This window comes from Pogoniulus pusillus, chromosome 3, assembly GCF_015220805.1.
Source record: "Pogoniulus pusillus isolate bPogPus1 chromosome 3, bPogPus1.pri, whole genome shotgun sequence".
Classification (NCBI taxonomy): domain Eukaryota; kingdom Metazoa; phylum Chordata; class Aves; order Piciformes; family Lybiidae; genus Pogoniulus; species Pogoniulus pusillus.
Genome location: NC_087266.1, coordinates 33,216,969 through 33,237,951, shown reverse-complemented (window position 1 = coordinate 33,237,951; position 20,983 = coordinate 33,216,969). Strand labels below are relative to the sequence as shown.

General features: G+C 46.2%; 1 protein-coding gene across 2 annotated transcripts in view; it reads left to right on the top strand.

Moving 5' to 3' along the window:
• Positions 1 to 20,983, top strand: part of PIBF1 (progesterone immunomodulatory binding factor 1) — a 178,322-nt gene that overhangs the window by 89,707 nt on the left and 67,632 nt on the right. For both annotated transcript variants that reach the window (XM_064141083.1, XM_064141089.1), the window contains exon 10: positions 15,674 to 15,839. In XM_064141083.1, the coding sequence (XP_063997153.1) occupies positions 15,674 to 15,839 (166 nt within the window). The remainder of the gene's footprint in view (positions 1 to 15,673; positions 15,840 to 20,983) is intronic.

The following is a 20,983-nucleotide window of genomic DNA, read 5'->3' as shown; positions in this document are numbered from 1 at the left end:
CAGAGAAGGGTGACAAAGCTGGGGAGGGGCCTGGAACACAGACTCAATGAGGTGAGTCTGAGGGAACTGGGGATGTTTAGCCTGGAGAAGAGAAGGCTCAGGGGTGACCTCATTGCTATCTACAACTACCTGAAGGGAGGCTGTAGCCAGGTGGAGTTGGTCTCTTCTGCCAGGCAACCAGCAACAGAACAAGGGGACATAGTCTCAAGTTGTGCCAGGGGAGGTCTAGGATGGATATTAGGAGAAAGTTCCTGCCAGAGAGAGTGATTGGCATTGGAATGGGCTGCCCAGGGATTTGGTGGAGTTGCTATCTCTGGAGGTGTTCAAGCAAAGCCTGGCTGAGGCACTTAGTGCCATGGTCTGGTTGATTGCACAGTGCTGGGTGCTAGGTTGGACTGGATGATCTTGGAGGTCTCTTCCAACCTGCTTGATTCTATGATTCTATGATTCTAGTCAAGACATCTACTAGCTTTAGCCATATTTTCTGTACCAGTGAATATGTATTACTGAGGGATCAAACTCTCTACTATTCCTAACCTTTTAATTAGTTTAGTGTAAAATTTGGCTTTGTTAATAGAAATTCTTGCCAGGATTGAAGTATGAAATAAAAAATTTGATTTAATGAAGTGGGTTGTTTGGAATGCCACAGAAAACAAACTCAAGAATAGTGTGCACAGAAAATGTGACAGGAGACATGACAGTTTAATAAATGCATGTCAGGTTTTTTCCTTTTGGATCAAAATGCATACAGTAGACAAAACCATTTTGCAAAGGAGGGATCCTTTTCAATTTGTCACCTCAAAGTGATTTTATTTTAAACATTGAAGAATTTATGTTTGAGCAAAGATGTAATTCAGGCAGTAAGAAATGTCATCATTTCTGCTGCTGGACCAAATGTACGTTCCACCTCAGTTCAACATGTTTGTCATAGCTTCAAGATTGAAGAGTTCTGCTATTTTACGTGCTGGTGCACAGAGATGCAAAAGGCAGCTGTTTGCAGTGCACTCAAGCTGTGCCAGAAACAACAGAAATGTTTAGGCTCTTCTGACTGCATTTGGCTTTGAGTTGCTGGCTTTAGCTTGGCTATGTTTCCCTTGAAGATTTTTATCCTATAGTTAGGAGAATTTTGTGAAGTTACTTCCTTTGTTATCTCTTCACTGAGCTTCAGAGAATTCATTTAATAGCCTTCCTGTTTGAAAAACAGAAATCTGTTATCTTTTCTGGAGATTAGTTTGGAGTTCTATTCAAGCCATCTTGCGAGGTGGTAATTCCCATATTGGGATTCACAGACGCATGGGATATGTAACTTGATGTTCCATATTGTTACAACTTGATGTAACTTGATGACTAAGATGTATAAGCAAAGAGGAAAATAACTGTGATTAGACTCCTAAAAATTACTGGGGTGACTTTGTTTAACAAGGCCAAGTGCAAGGTTCTACACTTTGGCTGAGGACAGAGTGACTGAGAGCAGCCGGGCAGAGAGGGACCTGGGGGTACTGGTAGATAGTAGCTGAGCATGAGCTAGCAGTGTGCCCAGGTGAGCAGGAGAGCCAATGACATCCTGGCCTGGATCAGGAGCAGTGTGGCCAGTAGGACAAGGGAGGTTATTATGCCCCTGTGCTCAGCACTGGTCAGGCCACACCTTGAGTGCTGTGTCCAGTTCTGGGCTCCTGAGCTCAGGAGAGGTGTTGAGGTACTGGAAGGTGTCCAGAGAAGGGCAACGAAGCTGGTGAGAGGCCTGGAGCACAGCCCTGTGAGGAGAGGCTGAGGGAGCTGGGGGTGTGCAGCCTGGAGAAGAGGAGGCTCAGAGGTGATCTTATTGCTGTCTACAACTATCTGAAGGGAGGCTGTAGCCAGGTGGGGTTGGTCTCTTCTGCCAGGCAACCAGCAACAGAACAAGGGGACACAGTCTCAAGTTGTGCCGGGGGAGATGTAGGCTGGATGTTAGGAGGAAGTTGTTGCTGGAGAGAGTGATTGACATTGGAATGGGCTGCCCAGGGAGGTGGTGGAGTCGCCGTGCCTGGAGGTGTTCAAGCAAAGCCTGGCTGAGGCACTTGGTGCCATGGTCTGGTTGACTGGATAGGGCTGGGTGCTCGGTTGGACTGAATGAACTTGGAGGTTTCTTCCCACCTGGTTGATTTTATGATTCTTCTCTTATTTTTTTTATTTAAAGCAGGAGGAAATGGTGAAATTACTTCCCATTCCTTATTATACACTTATTGGCTTCCTCAGATCTTTTCTTTTTGTCAAGGATGCTGTTACTAATATATCTATACTGATAAAATTCCATTTTCTGATCTAAAGTTCAGTTAGATTATTTTACTAGGTTTCATCTTTGTTCCATTCAATCAAATAACAAAAAACTTAACTCAGTCAAGATGATGATTACTTAACCAAGTAATAACAGTCTAGGCAAGTGACTCTGAGTGTACTAATCATGCATCAGCAGCGTTGAATTAACACACAGCAACAACCACATCCTGTTTCATTTTTAAAGAAAGAATGACAGGAATTACTCATCTTTTTTACAGTAGCCCAAAAGTAAGCACACGCTTTCAGGAAGGGGAATACTGGACTGAGCATCTATCACAGCTCTAGGATCAAGAGAAAGCTCCCTTGTTGAGGTTTGGATTTCTTGTGACTGAAATGCAACTCCTAAACACAGACTAGGCAAGGCCAGGCTGAAGCAGTTTCTGCCATTACTGGAGAAGCTTTATCTTAGTGCAGGAGTGAATCTTAGATTTCACACAGAGCTGTCCAGAGACAAGAAAACAAACTTCTTTCAAACCCTGCCAATCAGCATGATTTAAGAGATATGTCTAAAGCAGATTCATCTTTCATATTGTTCAGTCATTCAGTTTTTGAAAGAGATGAAAGACTCATTGTAGAAATTAGAATCACAGAATCAGTCAGGGTTGGAAGGCACCACAAGAATCATCAAGTTCCAACCTCACTGCCGTGGGCAGGTATGCCCTACCCTAGATCAGGCTGCCCAGAGCCCCATCCAGCCTGGCCATAAACACCTCCAGGGGTGGGGCCTCAACCACCTCCATGGGCAACTTGTTCCAGGCTCTCACCACTCTCATGCTCAACAATTTCCTCCTCACCTCCACTCTGAATCTACCCATCTCCAGCTTTGCTCCATTCCCCCTAGTCCTGTTATTCCCTGAGAGCCTGAAAAGTCCCTCCCAAGCTTTTTTGTAGGCCCCCTTCAGATCCTGAAAGGCCACAAGAAGGTCACCTGGGAGCCTCCTCAGCTCCAGACTGAACAGCCCCAACTCTTTCAGTCTGTCCTCACAGCAGAGCTGCTCCAGCCCTCTGATCATCCCAGTGGCTATTCTCTGGACATGCTCCAGCATCTCCACACCCTCTTGTCATAGGGATTCCAGAACTGGATGCAGTACTCCAGGTGAGGTCTCAGCAGAGTGGAGTAGAGGGGGAGAATCTCCTCCCTCGCCCTGCTGGCCACACTTCTGTTGCAGCCCAGGCTCTGTTTGGCTTTCTGGGCTGCAAGTGCACACTGCTGGCTCATGTTGAGCTTCTCATCCACCAGCACCCCCAAGTCCCTCTCCTCAGGGCTGCTCTCCAGCCACTCACTGCCCAGCCTGGATTTGTTCTTGGGATTGCCTCGACCAAGAGGCAGGACCTTGCACTTGGTCTTGTTGAACCTCATGAGGTTGGCTTGTGCCCACACCTCCAACCTGTCCCCGTCCCTCTGGATGGTATCCCTTCCCAGTTAGGTCACTGTAGCTGTCCTAGAGGCACAATCACAAGGATAAGCAGCTCCCTCTACATTAACACTTCAAGATGTGTCTTATATATGCATATTCTACAACCCCACCTGTAAATTTGCTCAAACAACCCCAAGCAGCATGACAGGCTGAGGCCAGAGTGGCTGGAGAGCGACCAGGAAAAAAGAGACATGAGATTACTGGTAGGTAGTACCTGAATACGAGCCAGCAGTGTACTCAGGTAGCCAAAAGAGCCAGTGGCATCCTGGCCTGGATCAGGAACTATGTGGCGAGTAGGACAAGGGAGGTTATTCTGACCCTGTGCTCAACACTGGTCAGGCCACACCTTGAGTGCTGTGTCCAGTTCAGGGCTCCTCAATTCAAGAGAGATGTTGAGATACTGAAATGTGTCCAGAGAAGGGCAGCAAGGCTGGTGAGGGGCCTGGAGCACAACTCTGTGAGAAGAGGCTGAGGGAGCTGTGGGTGTGCAGCCTGCAGAAGAGGAGGCTCAGGGCAGACCTCATTGCTGTCTTCAACTACCTGAAGGGAGGCTGTAGCTAGGTTGTGGTTGGTTTCTTCTGCCATACAACCAGCAACAGAAGAAGGGGACACAGTCTCAAGTTGTGCCGGGGGAGATGTAGACTGGATGTTAGGAGGAAGTTGTTGCTGGAGAGAGTGATTGGCATTGGAATGGGCTGCCCAGGGAGGTGGTGGAGTCACCGTCCCTGGAGGTGTTCAAGATAAGACTGGCTGAGGCACTTAGTGCCATGGTCTAGTTGACTGGCTAGGGCTGGGTGCTAGGTTGGACTGGATGATCTTGGAGGTCTCTTCCAACCTCTTTGATTCTGTGGTTCTGTGAGTCTCTGATTCTTTAGTAGTTGCATTAGAGGTTATTGAGAAGATCTGTGAAGCAGCTAACTGTTCTCTGCCATAAGGCACAAGATTACATGGGAAGTATACAAGTTCTCATTGGACACAGCAGGGAAAATTGTCCAAATTATTGTACACTGGACTTTAGTCTAATTAGGGTAGAAAGCATACATAGGTTTTACATGCTGAAGAACTCCACTTACCGCATAGGTTCTGATGTCCTGAATGTACAGGTGGTGTAAAATAGTGTTTTATCTTGCTGAATCTGAACATTTGAAACTAGTACTTCCTACAAACTGCAAAATAATATATGGATTTTTTGCCTCCAAGGAAGTTGTTTCGACAGAATGAGGATCAGAGGCCAATACATAACAAATGCTTAGAATGCTGCAAAACACAAAAATCTGCTTTGAAGCAAGCAGCTTTAAACAAAGCTTCTAAGCTTTCTCTCTCAAACAGATTTTACTAAACCACATGCAAAAGTACTGTAGGTTTAATTACTTGATACAAAGCAAATGTAACATCTGGCAAGAACTCGCATGTTAAATCATGTTTACTCTTTAGCATGTAAGCTACACATTTCTGGATATTTTTCTTAATAACAATTTAAATAAGGAATACTATGCTGAAAAAAATGTCAGCCTGCTATCTGAGGAAGACAAATTGCAAGTTGAAAACTGTTTCAGCAAAGGAATTCTTCAGTGTTTAAACAATTTTCAATTGCATGCTCCATCTTTATTTATATCTTTATACTGATATATTCATAATGGTATCTTTATTGATGATCTGGATCGGGGGATTGAGTCCAGCATCAGGAAGTTTGTAGATGACACCAAGCTAGGAGCAGGTATTGATCTGTTGGAGGGTAGGAGAGCCCTGCAGAGAGAGCTAGATAGGCTGGCTGGATGGGCAGAGGCCAATGGGATAAGATTTAACAAGGCCAAGTGCAGGGTTCTGCATTTTAGCCACAACAACCCCAGGCAGCGCTACAGACTGGGGACAGAGTGGCTGAGAGCAGCCAGGTCCCCAGGGACCTGGGGATATTGGTAGGTAGTAGCTGAACATGAGCCAGCCTATACTCAGCAGTGATCACACCACACCTAGAGTACTCTCTCCCCAGGGCTGCACTCCAGCCACTCACTGCCCAGCATGGATTTGTGCTTGGCATTGCCTTAAACCAGAGGGAGGACCTTGCAGTTCTTCTTGTTGAAGCTCGTGAGCTTGGCTTGTGCCCACCTCTCCAGCCTGTCCCTGCCCTCCACTGTGTCTGCTGCACCACATACCTTGGTGTGGTCAGCAGACTTCCTGAGTCTGCACTCACTGCCTCTGTCCATGGCATCCACAAAGATGCTGAACAAGACTGGTCCCTGGACCAGGAAACCAGTAGATGGAGAGTAGGGCTGTAAAATCAGAATCATTTCCCTTGCTGAATAGGCTGGGAACACAGGTGAAAAGAAAAACAGATACCCTGAGTAGAAAGAATGAAAATAGAAGTGAAAATAGAAGTCTAGGCTGGCACTGAGAAAGAGAGGGAGGAGGGCAGAAACATTAGAGGACATGTTGGGACTGGAGGTGGAAGGTTTGCAATAGGACAGGTTAGGGAGGAAATACCTGTAGAATTTAGGTATCTTTGCAAATCTGTCCCTGAGCCAAAGAACAGGCATTTATACAAAAAATAGATTGTAGTCACTCTAAAGATCTGGAACCGACCCATCTGTGAAGTCAGGATAATTTCACAACTTACAGAGTGTTCTTTCAACCTGAGAAATAATGTGGAAAATACATCCTAAAGGGCTTTAGGTTGGTATAACCACATATTCAAACCTACAACAGGTTGTATATTCTTCACTGTACAGACTCTGTGAGTTAACCATTACATTTTTTCTATTTAGTCTCACTCTATGCAGAATTTGAAAAAATATTAGAATCACACAATCAACCAGGTTGGAAGAGACCTCCAAGATCATCCAGTCCAACCTAGCAAACACAGCCCTGTCCAATCAACCAGACCATGGCACTAAGTGCCTCAGCCAGGCTTTTCTTGAACACCTTCAGGGACAGTCACTCCACCACCTCCCTGGGCAGCCCATTCCAATGCCAATCACTCTCTCTGGCAACAACTTCCTCCTAACATCCAGCCTAGACCTCCCCCAGCACAACTTGAGACTGTGTCCCCTCATTCTGTTGCTGGTTGCCTGGCAGAAGAGACCAACCCCACCTGGCTACAGCTTCCCTTCAGGTAGTTGTTTTATCATTATCCTCCATTTACAAACCCTGGATCCTCTGATTGAAATATCTCATAAACATTCTTAAGAAACAGAGTTTAAATGCCTCTCAGAATACTTTACCATAGAAATAATGTTTTTTATAATAATTTTGTCACCCTGCTTTAGCAAACTTAAGATATCAATGAGGTATTGTTAAGGTCGTCCTAATGGCACCCAGACATAAAGAAAAACAGACAAGGAGAAGGCTAGGGTACTCCACAACCTTTTTGCTTCAGTCTTCACCACAACTCTCTTCCTCCCAGGTTGATGGACCACAATCCAAGGACCAAGGGCAAAGTCCCTCTTAGTGGTAGAGAGGATCAGGTTCATGACCAGCTGAGGAACCTGACCATACCTAAATCTATGTGATATGCATTCCAGGAAATGGAGAAATTGGTTAATGTATTTGCCAAGCCACTGTCCATCATGTTTGAGGAGTTACAGCAGTCAGGTGAAGTTCCTGGAGTCTGGAAAAAGGGAATCATTACATCCATTTTTTAAAAGGGTAGAAAGCAGGACCCCTGGTAACTACCAACCCCTCCCTTTGTGCCTGGAAACAGATCCTCCTAAAAGCTATATTAGGAAGGCAGGAAGGTGATTCAAGACAGCTAGCATGGCTTTACTAAGAGCAAGTCCTGCTTGACTAGCCTAGTGGCTTTTTGTGATAGAGTGACTACATTAGTGGAAAAGGAAGAGCTATGGATGTCATCCGTATGGACTTCTGTAAAGCCGTTGACACTGTTCCCCACAACATTCTCTAAGTTGGAAAGAAACAGATTTGATTGGCGAACTGTTTGATGGATGAGGAATTGGGTGGGTGGGTGTATCCAGAGGCTGGTGCTCAAAGAGAGTACTGATCAACACTGGTCAGGCCACACCTTGAGTCCTGTGTCCAGTTCTTGGCTCCTGAATTCAAGAGAGATGTTGAGATGCTGGAATGTGTCCAGAAAAGGGAGACAAAGCTGGTGAGAGGCCTGGAACACAAACTCTGTGAGGAGAGGCTGAGGGAGCTGGGGGTGTGCAGCCTGCAGAAGAGGAGGCTCAGGGCAGACCTCATTGTTGTCTACAACTACCTGAAGGGAGGCTGTAGCCAGGTGGGGTTGGGCTCTTCTGCCAGGCAAGCAGCAACAGAATGAGGGGACACAGTCTCAAGTTACAGTATCACAGTATCACAGTATCACCAAGGTTGGAAGAGACCTCACAGATCATCAAGTCCAACCCTTTACCACAGTGCCCAAGGCTAGACCATGGCACCAAGTGCCACGTCCAACCTTGCCTTGAACTGCCCCAGGGACGACGACTCCACCACCTCCCCAGGCAGCCCATTCCAGTGCCCAATGACTCTCTCAGTGAAGAACTTTCTCCTCACCTCGAGCCGAAATTTCCCCTGGCGCAGCCTGAGGCTGTGTCCTCTTGTTCTGGAGCTGGCCACCTGAGAGAAGAGAGCAACCTCCTCCTGGCCACAACCACCCTTCAGGTAGTTGTAGACAGCAATAAGGTCACCCCTGAGCCTCCTCTTCTCCAGGCTAACCAATCCCAGCTCCCTCAGCCTCTCCTCATAGGGCTGGTGCTCGAGGCCTCTCACCAGCCTCGTCGCCCTTCTCTGGACACGCTCAAGCATCTCAACGTCCCTTCTAAACTGGAGGGCCCAGAACTGAACACAGTACTCAAGGTGTGGTCTAACCAGTGCAGAGCACAGGGGCAGAATGACCTCCCTGCTCCTGCTGACCACACCATTCCTGATGCAGGCCAGGATGCCATTGGCTCTCTTGGCCACCTGGGCACACTGCTGGCTCATGTTCAGGTGGGTATCAATCAGTACCCCCAGATCCCTCTCTGTCTGGCTGTTCTCCAAGTTGTGGCAGGGGAGGTCTAGGCTGGATGTTAGGAGGAAGTTGTTGCTGGAGAGAGTGATTGGCATTGGAATGGGCTGCTCAGGGAGGTGGTGGAGTTGCCATCCCTGGAGGTGTTAATTTAAAGCCTGGCTGAGGCACTTAGTGCCATGGTCTGGTTGATTGGCCAGGGCTGTGTGCTAGGTTGGACTGGATGAGTTTGGAGGTCTCTTCCAACCTGGTTGATTCTATGAATGTCCAGATGGAGGTTGGTGACAAGTGGTGTCCCTCAGGGATCTGTACTGGATCAAGTGATGCTTAATATCTCCATCAATGATGCGCGCAGTGGGATTGAGTGCACCCTTAGCAAGCTTGCAGACAACACCAAGCTGAGTGGTGTGGCTGACATGCTTGAGGGATGTGGTGTTATTAAGAGGAACCTGGACAAGCTTGAGAAGTGTGCCTGTGTGAACCTCATGAGGTTCAAAATGGCCAGGTGCAAAGCCCTGTGTCAGGGCAATCCCTGATATCAATCCTTGAGAACAACCCAAAACAATCTATGAGTCTATAACTTCAGACTTGATTCCAGATGATTCTTACATGGGTGAGGGGGCATGTGTCTTTTTTTTTTTGGCTTTTATTAGCTCAATCTATAATTTCCTATGCATTCCCAACTCTCATTCTTCTGTGAGACAAAAACAACTCTACTCTTTTACTGTGTCAAGTTTGCTGAAGTTTATTGATGGAGAAAAATCCTGCACACCCGCATTCCACTATTTTTGTTCCATAATTGTAGTATTAAAGCAAAGGGTGGTTTTGTTTTCTTTTGCTTTCCCTTAGAGACCATCTAGGCAGATTAAGGAATGTATTTTGACATTGTGTTACATGACTCTATACAGACATGCACATACTGTTGTGCTGAAATAGTAGCCAAGAAGCTAGAGATATTATCTGGCCAAGTAAAAGGAAATATGACAGAGAAACTGTGAATGGTACTGCAGTGGTGGAGTTACGAGTGAGCTCAACAGCAGAGTGAGGTTAACAGAAAACTGACCTTTCATAACCTTACCAGAACAAAACAGATCATGCACATGTGAGGTACTTTGACCTTCCAAAACAAAGTGCAAAGGTTTTTTTCTGAAAATTACTGTTCATGATTGGGTTGATAAGCCTGCTCTGTAAGCTGATTGAGCTGTCTTACAAAATCATCAGGGAACTAGTACAGAAAGTACATGTAGTACAGAAAGTAAGTACACAGAAGTATGCATAGCCTATGCTTGTGCATGTTTGCAGTGTGTAAGCTACTGAACATGAGCCAGCAGTGTGCCCAGGTGGCCTGGAGAGCCAATGGCATCCTGGCCTGGATCAGGAAAAGTGTGGCCAGCAGGACAAGGAAGGTTATCCTGCCCCTGTACTCAGCACTGGTCAGGCCACACCTTGAGTCCTGTGTCCAGTTTTGGGCTCCTCAATTCAAGAGAGATGTTGAGGTGCTGAGAGGTGTCCAGAGAAGGGCGACAAAGCTGCTGAGGGGCCTGGAACACAAACCCTGTGAGGAGAGGCTGAGGGAGCTGGGGCTGTGCAGCCTGCAGAAGAGGAGGCTCAGGGCAGACCTCATTGCTGTCTACAACTACCTGAAGGGAGGCTGTAGCCAGGTGGGGTTGGTCTCTTCTGCCAGGCAAGCAGCAACAGAACAAGGGGACACAGTCTCAAATTGTGGCAGGGGTGGTCTAGACTGGATGTTAGGAGGAAGTTGTTGGCAGAGAGAGTGATTGGCATTGGAGTGGGCTGCCCAGGGAGGTGGTGGAGTTGCTGTCCCTAAAGGTGTTCAAGCAAAGCCTGGCTGAGGCACTTAGTGCCATGATCTGGTTGATTGGATAGGGCTGTGTGCTAGGTTGGACTGGATGAGTTTGGAGGTCTCTTCCAAACTGGCTGATTTATGATTCTAAGCTATTTACACAACAGATAATTGAACTTCAGACTTATTTAAGCTCTGAAGCTCTGTCCAGGAAGGCATTGCTGTTTGTTTTATGTAATGGCAGAAGATAGGAATTTGTTGTTGTAAGTGAATAAATACAACTCGTGGATAAATTCCATTTATGTGTTTCGTTGTACCTAAGTTGGCCAGATAACATGTATCCTTGTGAACACTTTGGAACAAAACAATCTTCCCAGGGTTGTAAATGATGTTTATAGCAGAACAGATTTAGTGTCATGTCTGCAGCCAATCATGTACAATGTATGGAGAATTTACGAGTACTGAAACTATTTTTGCGTGGTAAAACAAAAATAGAAAGACACAGTCTGAGAGCAGTAATGAAATACTGAAAGCATCCTCAAGTAAAATTGACAGCAGTAGTTGATAACCAGACAGAACATTTGCAGTTTGAGTGCAGTAACTGAGAACAAATGTCATAGTATTGGAAAATAAAATTGCTTTCTTGAAAGGTGACTTATTTATGAGCTCAGGTGGCAGAACTTCCAGTCTCTGCTCATGCAGCCTCTGTGGGAACAAACTCATCTACTGGATTGTTTACTTGTACATTGATGTCTACAGACTGATTATAAAAAGCTTCATACTGACACCTGTTTCTTCAAGTTAATTCCAGTGAAAATTGCTTCCTCTTTGTGCCTTAGAAGCCTTCCTACATCTGCACAATCCTCAGGGAAAATATTTGAAGTAATCCCCTTGGTTTTGTGAAACCCCTCTCAATCCTACCTAAAGATCAGGTGCTAAATAGGAAGGAATTGTGTTGCAACTGCTATTTGACAAATGACAGCTGAGGTAACAGCCATGCTGGGTTAAGGTAAAGGTTTATCTGACATTCTAACAGCTTGTTGTTAGGTGACTTCTGTGTGATAAGTACCATAGTTGTCAAAGGATGGCCTGCTTCAAGATTTTTCACTATCTTCTTGAGTAAGTGTTAAATTTTATCATCTGCAGCATCTTAGGTAAGGAATTTCACAGCCCTCTTGTGTGAGGAACTACTGCCATTTGTTTTCATTCTGCATTTGTTACCTTTATCAGACACATTCACGTTCATTTGCTGGAAAATACAGTTGATTCCTATTCTCACTCTCTATGCCTCTCATTGTCACAGATGCCTCTCATTTCTTTCTCTTCCTTACACCTTCTCTTTACCACGCTGTAGAGTCCTAGCTTGCTCGAGTAATTTCTTCCACACAGTGCAGCAGGTTAAGCCGATCATGTTGCTGGTTGTCAAAGGTAATCCTTATTACTCTTCTCTGATGCTTTTACTAATTCTTATATATTCCTTGTGAAATGAGGTGCTAGAATGGCAATCAGCATTCAGCATGCAGGCAACAGCATGAAATGTAAATATGGTGATTTCTGTATTTATTACCTTCACAGTAATTCCAAAAATGTGGATTTTGACCATTATTTAAGACTGAGCCAAAACTTTCGTGGTTTTATGTAGAATAACCCTGAGATATCACTTGGGATTGGTAACAGTCAGCTAGGAGTTCATCATTTTATGCATCACAGAATCAACCACGTTGGAAGAGACCTCCAAAATCATCCAGTCCAACCTAACACCCAGCCCTATCCAATCAACTAGACCATGGCACTAAGTGCCTCAGCCAGGCTTTGCTTGAACACCTCCAGGCACGGTGACTCCACCACCTCCCTGGGCAGCCCATTCCAATGCCAATCACTCTCTCTCTGTTAAGAACTTCCTTCTGACATCCAGCCTAGACCTCCTTGAGGCTGTGTCCCCTTCTTCTGTTGCTGGTTACCTGGCAGAAGAGCCCAACCCCCACCTGGCTACAGCTTCCTTTCAGGTAGTTGTAGACAGCAATGAGGTCACCCTTGAGCCTCCTTCAGGCTGCACACCCCCAGCTCCCTCAGCCTCTCCTCACAGGGCTGTGCTCCAGGCCCCTTACCAGCTTTGTCACTTTTCTCTGGACTCATTCCAGCACCTCAATATCTCTCTTGAATTGAGGATCCCAGAACTGGACACAACACTCAAGGTGTGGCCTGACCAATGCTGAATACAGGGGCACAATAACCTCCCTTGTCCAACTGGCCACACTGCTCACGATACACATCACATTTGTGATTTACTTTGCAGATATCTCCTTTAATTTTTATATTCTTTAATGCTAAGAATCATAAGATTTTCTACTGTTCTCATTTTCCATAGTCCAATAATATATTATTTTACCAACCAACTTTTTTACTCTATTTTGACAATGCCTGTTAAGTGTAATGAATAGAATGAATGAAGTCTACTTCTAAATGGAATGTTGTCTGTCAACTACAATTCCCTTTGGTGATAGTCTCAAAAATATACTTCATTTCTGCTTTTTGAAAAGTACCTGTACTTTGGAGCACTGGAACAGGCTGCCCAGAGAGTCATGGAGTCTTCTTCACTGGAGACTTTGAAAATCCGCCTGGCTGTGTTTGTGTGCAGTCTGCCCTAGGTGATCCTGCTTTGGCAGGGGGTTTGGACTCAATGATCTCTGGAGGTCCCTTCCAACGCCTAGCATTCTGTGATTCTGAGTCATGGTGGGAATTAATACAACATTGTGTTATGACATTTCTTCATGCCTTAGTGTGATGGTTTGGGTGTTTCCCGCTCCCCCTCCTGCTTTGGAAATCACCCAGACTAGACTCAGCGGCTCTGGAAATGGAATGAAGCTTTGTATTTACAGCTTAGAACAATATACAAGCAGGTATTTACAATAGATGCAGTTATAGACAGAAATAGACAAGTTAAAAAGGTAATACAGAAACACAGCAGCCCTCTCAGAAGCCAGAGTCCCCAGGAGGGACTCCAAACCACCCTTCCACCTTCTCTCTACCGGTCAACCTTACCCAAGATCTTGCCTTATGTTTAAAGGTAGTTTTGAGAGGTTAGGAAGCAGATAGATTAGTCACACAGAGAGCAGGTTAGGTTAGAGAGAGATGCAGCCCAAAGCCAAGAAAGAGACTGCCTTATCTTTGTTTATGTTCTTGATTTTATATATCTCAGCAGGCCTATGAGTGCAGCAGGCATCACCATTGCTTCCCTTTCACAGCTTATCATCTAACTCTTCTCACCAAAACATTCTAGCTAGGCTCAACTAGCACACTTATATATGGGGAAAAGCAGTGTAACAGGTTCACAGGTTCAAAATGCACAGGCTGGAAATTTATACAGGCAGGGGAACAGGCAGAACTAGAGCACTTATTTCTTAAAGTGGCAAACACAGATATTATACTGGAAGAGGCTTTTAAGTATTTACTTACAAAGTATAAATCATACAGTACCCAAAGCATGTGCGGCTCTGTCTTGTTGGCCACTGAGTCTTGATTCTTCCCAGACTCCTGGGGAAAGGAGGCAGACAATCTCTGGCCTTGTCTCCTGGCTCCTCTGAATGATCTGTGTATCTCCAGGACTTCTAGTCTTGGCAGGAGACTTTCAGGTGCAGGCAGGATGTCTTGCCATGTGCAATCTCAGCACAGTGTCATGCTGGCTGTGCAGGCCGATCACCTGCTGGCATTCAGAGCCTGTTCCTGGTAAGTTCTCCAGGCAAATTCAGGATGCAAAATGAGGCAGCAGCACCTCCTGTGCTACCTGCTTATCGCTTTTATCAATATCCAGCCCGAGACTAATGGGCCATTGGACATAGATTAGCCAATCAGAATGTCACTTTGCCAGGCCTCACCATATTAGGTGAAGCCAGGGCTTTCACTCTCCCCTCCCATGGTCGCCTCCCCGCAGCACAGAAGTGGGGTGAGCAGGGAACATGTCTGGGCAAGCCAACATGGATAAGGCCATGTTTGCCCTATCAGGCCTGCCACCACACCGAGGGATGCGCCACTAATATCCACTGATGTCTAATGCTGCCTATGACATGTAACATGTGATGGTGAAGATGGGAGACAACATCTCCTTAGTATCTTTCCTGTGAAAGACTTCAGTGCATACAGTTGTGTTCCAAGAAAGATTTATATTGATCTAACGTTTTTTACAAGTAAGAAGCACTGTAAGGCCATTGTCATTTTCTTGTGCATTAGCCACATATTGAGAAAAGCCAAGATCTGAGTTTTCCACATCCTATATCTTGTCATCATTATAGTGGTGAATATTCCTAACGATATTGGGATTGGTCTCATCTCCCAGGCAATCAGTGACAGGACAAGAGGACAGTCTCAAACTGTGCCAGGGCAAGTTTAGGCTGGAGGTTAGGAAGAAGTTCTTCGTAGAAGGAGTGATTTGCCATTGGAACAGGCTGCCCGGGGAGGTGATGGAGTCACCATCCCTGGAGGTGTTTAAAAGAGGACTGAATGAGGTGCTTAGTTTAGTTAACTAGAAGGTGTTAGGTGATAAGTTGGACTCAATGATCTTAAAGGTCTTTTTCAACCTGGTTAATTCAGTGATTCTGTGAAATGTAGGCTACAGTAGTTACATAGATAACCATACTAAAACTTATCAAGCTCTTACAAATATTGCATTGATTTCTGACATTTATACCTGTAATGAACAGAACTAGCATGTATTCTAAGTTTGTTTATTTGCAAATCACAGAATCACACAATTAACCAGGTTGGAAAAGACCTCTAGGATCATCCAGCCAAACTTATCACGAAACCCTTCTAATTAACTAGACCATGGCACTAAGTGCCTCATCCAGCCTCCTCTTAAACACCCCAGGGACGGTGACTCCACCACTCCCCAGGCAGCCCATTCCAATGGGCAATCATTCTTTCTATGAAGAATTTCTTCCAGCCTAAACCTGCCCTGGTGCAGTTTGAGACTGTGTCCTCTGGTTCTGTCACTGGGTGCCTGGAAGAAGAATCATAGCATCAACCAGGTTGGAAAAGACCTCCAAGCTCATCCAGTCCAATCTATGACTCAGCCCTATCCAATCAACTAGACCATGGCACTAAGAGCCAAAAGACCAATCCCCTCCTGGCTACAACCTAAATCAAACCTTTTTTTTCTTTTTTTTTTTTATCTTTTAGGTATAGGCAAATGCAGCTTGGCACAGAAAGCAAAGTAGCTGAACTTCTTCACCAAAGTAAATTGAAGTCCTTTGAAAGTGAACATGTTCAACTCATGCAACAAGAAACAGCTAAGAATCTTTCACAATGCCAAATGGAATGTGAAAAATACCAGAGAAAACTGGAGGTATGTTATATAGAGACACTTTACAGGTCATTAGCTAGGTCACAGTATCATAGAATCAACCAGGTTGGAAGAGACCTCTAAGATCATCCAGTCCAACCTAGCACCCAGCCCTATCCAGTCAACCAGACCATGGCACTAAGTGCCTCATCCAGCCTTGTCTTAAACACCTCCAGGGACGGCGACTCCACCACCTCCCTGGGCAGCCCATTCCAATGTCAATCACTCTCTCTGGGAGGAACTTCCTCCTAACATCCAGCCTAGACCTCCCCCGGCACAACTTGAGACTGTGTCCCCTTCTTCTGTTGCTGGTTGCTTGGCAGAAGAGCCCAACCCCACCTGGCTACAGCCTCCCTTCAGGTAGTTGTAGACAGCAATGAGGTCTGCCCTGAGCCTTCTCTTCTGCAGGCTGCACACCCACAGCTCCCTCAGACTCTCCTCACAAGGCTGTGTTCCAGGTCCCTCACCAGCTTCACCACCCTTCTCTCAACATCTCTCTTGAATTGAGGAGCCCAGAACTGGACACAGCACTCAAGGTGTGGCCTGACCACTGTTGAGTACAGGGGCAGAATAACCTCCCTCATCCTCTGCTGGCCACACTCTTCCTGAGCCAGGCCAAGATGCCATTGGCTCTCCTGCCCACCTGGGCATGCTGCTAGCTCATATTCAGCTACTGTCTACCAGCACCCCCAGGTCCCTTTCTTCCTGGCTGTTCTCCAGCCACTGCCCCGAGCCTGTAGCACTGCTTGGGGTTGTTGTGGCCAAAGTGCAGAACCCTGCATTTGGCCTTGTTCAGTCTCATCCCATCGGCCTCTGCCCATCCAGCCAGCCTATCTATGTCCCTCTGCAGGGCTCTCCTACCCTCCAACTGATCCACACCTGCTCCTAGCTTGAATGTAAAATGGAAAAGCTCTGCAGAAAGGTAGCAATGAACATACGTTTCTGAAGTAATATCTGCACCAAATTCCAATGAAGCAGACTCTAATGGCACAGCTTATTAGGTCTGTCCAGCTCGTTTGGAAAACAAGACTTAGAGGAGAAGGCTGTGGCAAAACAGTCTCTAGTGGAGAGGTGGTGAAGACATGTTGAAGTTCATGTGAGGTATATATGCTTGTATCACAAAGCTGCTTATGTCAGTCACTGTGATTATTGTAGGGAGAGAAGGCAGTTACACCAGAAGAGTTATGGTGAATTCAGAATCGTTATTAAAAACTAGGGTTTGTACCAGCATTGTCACATAATGCCATGTGTAACGTTCACTTGCGAGTCTGAAACACCTAAAGAAGTCAAGGGGAGCATATTGTACACAGCTTTGAGAAGATCTGACATTGCTAATCCTGTTGTGGTGTGTTGATCTTGGCCGGCCACCAGACACCCACTCACACTTTCTCACTTCCTTTCCTCAAATTGATGGGAGGTAAATAAGCTGAAAAAGCTCATGGGTAATATAAAGTGAGGGAGATCAGTTGCCATCATGAGCCAAACAGACTTGACCTAAGGAAAATTAATTTCACTTATTACCAATTGAGATATATTTGGATGATGCAAAACAAAGATAAAAACTAAACATCTTTTCCCACTCCTTTCTCTTCTGACTTTAATTTCCCTCATTAGCTTGTGACTCCTTGACCTCCCCTTCCCCAAGCAGAGCAGAGGTTGATGTCAGTGCATAACAGCTCATCTCTGTTACTACTTCCTCTGCACACTTTTACCCTGTTCCAATGTGGATCCTCTGCTGGCTGTAGCTTCCTTCAGGAGAAAATCTGCTCCAACTTGAGCAATCCAGAGGTTACAGATCCTGCTCCAGTATGGGATCCACTATGGGCTGCAGTGAAAATATCTGCTCTGATGTGCTCTTTCATGGTCTGCAGGAAGACAACCTGCTTCAACGTGATCTACTCCAGGGGCTGCAAGGGAACTTCTTCTCTGGCACCTGGAGTACCTCCTCCCCTCTCACTTTGGTGTCTGCATCAAAGCTGTTTCTCACATATTTTTTCCTCTCACTCCTTATTGCCATGCAGCATTTTTATCCTTTCTTAAATACATTTTCCATGAGGTGCTACCATCATGGATTTTTGCTGGGCCTTGAGATGAGTCAGTCAGTGCCAGTTGGAACCAGCTGTGTCCAGAACGGGGCAGCCCTGCCTACTGCCAGCACCTGAGCATTTGCACCTAGTGAACCTGTTTACACAATGTTGAATGATTTGGACCTGTTTACCTTTACAAGCTTAGAATTTACTGTTTTTCAAACATGTAATTTTAAAAACTAATCATATCATAGACTAGAATCATAGAATCAATCAGGTTGGAAGAAACTTCCAAGCACATCCAGTCCAACCTAGCACCCAGCCCTATCCAATCAACCAGACCATGGCACTAAGTGCCTCGTCCAGTCTTATCTTGAACACCTCCAGGTACATCCACTCCACCACTTTACTGGGCAGCCCATTCAAATGCCAATCACTCTCTCTGGCAACAGAGAGACCTCCCCTGGCACAATTTGAGACTATGTCCCCTTGTTCTATTGCTGGTTGCTTGGCAGAAGCGCCCAACCCCACCTGGCTGTAGCCTCCTTTCAGGTAGTTGTAGACAGCAATGAAGTCTGCCCTGAGCCTCCTCTTCTCCAGGCTGCACACCCCCAGCTCCCCCAGCCTCTCCTCATCAAGTTTGTGCTCCAGGCCCCTCACCAGCTTCATCACCCTTCTCTGGACAGCTTCCAGCACCTCAACATCTCTCCTGAGTTCAGGAGTCCGGAACTGGACACAGCACTCAAGGTGTGGCCTGACTACTGTTGAGTTCAGGGGCAGGATAACCTCCCTCGTCCTGCTGGCCACTCTGTTCCTGATCCAGGCCAGGATGCCATTGGCTCTCCTGCCCACCTGAGCACACTGCTGGCTCTCATTCAGCTACTAACTACCAGTATCCCCAGGTCCCCTTCTTCCTCGCTGCCCTCCAGCCACTCTGTCCCCAGCCTGTAGTGCTGCCTGAGGTTGTTGTGGCCAAAGTGCAGAACCCTGCACTTGGCCTTGTTCAATCTCAATCCATTGGCCTCTGCCCACCCATCCAGCCTGACAAGGTCTCTCTGCAGAGCTCTTCTAACCTCCAACACCTCCTAGCTTGGCACTATCTGCAAACATACTGATGCTGAACTTAATCCCCTCATCCAGATCATCAATAAAGGTATTTAACAGGCCTGGGCCCAGCACTGATCTTTGAGGCACACTGCTAGTGCCAGCTGCCAACTGGATGTGTCACCATTCACCACCACTCTCTGGCCCTAGCCCTCCAGTCAGTTCTTGACCCATTTCAGGGTGAATCTGTCCAAGCCATGAGCTGCCAGCTGTGCCAAGAGCCTGTTGTGGCAGACAGTGTCAAAGGCTTTGCTGCAGTCCAGGTAGACTACATCCACAGCCTGCCCCACATTCACCAGGCAGGTAACCTGATCATAAAAGGAGATCAGGTTGGTGAGACAGGACCTCCCTTCCTAAACCCATGCTGGCTGGGCCTGATCCCTTGGCCATCCTGTAGGTGCTTTGTGATGGCACTCAAGATGACCTGGTCCATGACCTGGCCTGAAACCTTGTTCACCTATTTTAGTATCAGAAGGGTGTTTGGTACTTTGCAAAGCAAACTTACTTTAAACATTACTCCCAAAATCATATCACTGAGTTCAGTTTCTGATATTTAAATGAGATTGTCATTGTGTGTATAAACCAAACATCAGGGTACAAACTCGTCAGGACAGATTAATAAGTTTATTTCCAAGAGCCAGATATGGCAGCCTTCATGTTTTGGAGAAGGATGTTGTTCTTCAGGTCCCTGCATTTCTAGCGCTGAGTCTGCCGAGGGTGTTTATGAAAAGAAACTCTAGATTGAAAATATAATTTCTTGTTTTGTCTGGTTTAGTACATTCAGATCTGGCTGATGAGGTTAATCGTGGTCACAAGCACTGGGAGTGCCAGTTTTCCTAGATTTTGAGGTTGCCAAACAGATTTTCAGTTGCAGAGACATGTCTGAACTTTGAGAAGACAGTTATATATCCATTTTCTTTGTGGATATTTGTGTGCTCTGATAATCATAGAATCAGTCAGGGTTGAAAGGGACCACAAGGATCATCCAGTTCCAACCCCCCTGCCATGGGCAGGGACACCCTACCCTAGATCAGGCTGCCCAGAACCCCATCCAGCCTGGCCTTAAACACCTCCAGCAATGGGGCCTCAAACACCTCCCTGGGCAACCCAGTCCAGGCTCTCACCACTCTCATGCTCAACAACTTCCTCTTCACTCCCAGGCTGAATCTCCCCACCTCCAGCTTTGCTCCATTCCCCCTAGTCCTGTCACTCCCTGAGAGCCTAAAAAGTCCCTCCCCAGCTTTTTTTGTAGGCCCCCTTCAGGTCCTGGAAGGCCACAAGAAGATTACCTAGGAGTCTCCTCTTCTCCAGACTGAACAGCCCCAACTCTTTCACTCTGTCCTCATAGCAGAGCTGCTGCAGCCCTCTGAGCATCCTTGTGGCCCTTCTCTGGACACACTCCAGCATCTCCACATCCTTCTTGTAATGGGGGCTCCAGAACTTGATGCAGTGCTCCAGACAGGATCTGACCAGACCGGAGTAGAGGGAGAGAATCACCTCCCTCACCCTGCTGGCCACACTTCTCCTGATGCAGACCAGCATCTGGTTGGCCCTCCGGGCTAAAAGTGCACACTACTGGATCATGTTGAGCTTCTCATCCACCAGCACCGCCATGTCCCTCTCCTCAGGGCTTCTCTCCCATCACTCACTGCCCAGCCTCTGTGCTTGGCATTGCCTTGACCCAGATGCAGGACAGTGCACTTGATCTTGTTGAAGGTCATGAGGTTGGTTTGTGCCTACCTCTGCAGCCTGTCGAGGTCCCTATCTAGAATATTTGGCATTCAATTCTACTAACACTATTGACACATCTCTCTTCAGATAGATGCTTTGAAGCTCATTTAGAAATGTTCTTACAGAATTTAAATATTTGATGTGTGATGTTTTTACTTTTATTGCTTTTGACTAAATTAATTTATTTTATTTCCTTTCTGTGCTAGTTTGAGCCTAGCTGGGATATTTTGGTGAGAAGAATTAGATGATAGGCTGTGAAAAGAAAACAATGGTGATGTCTGCTGC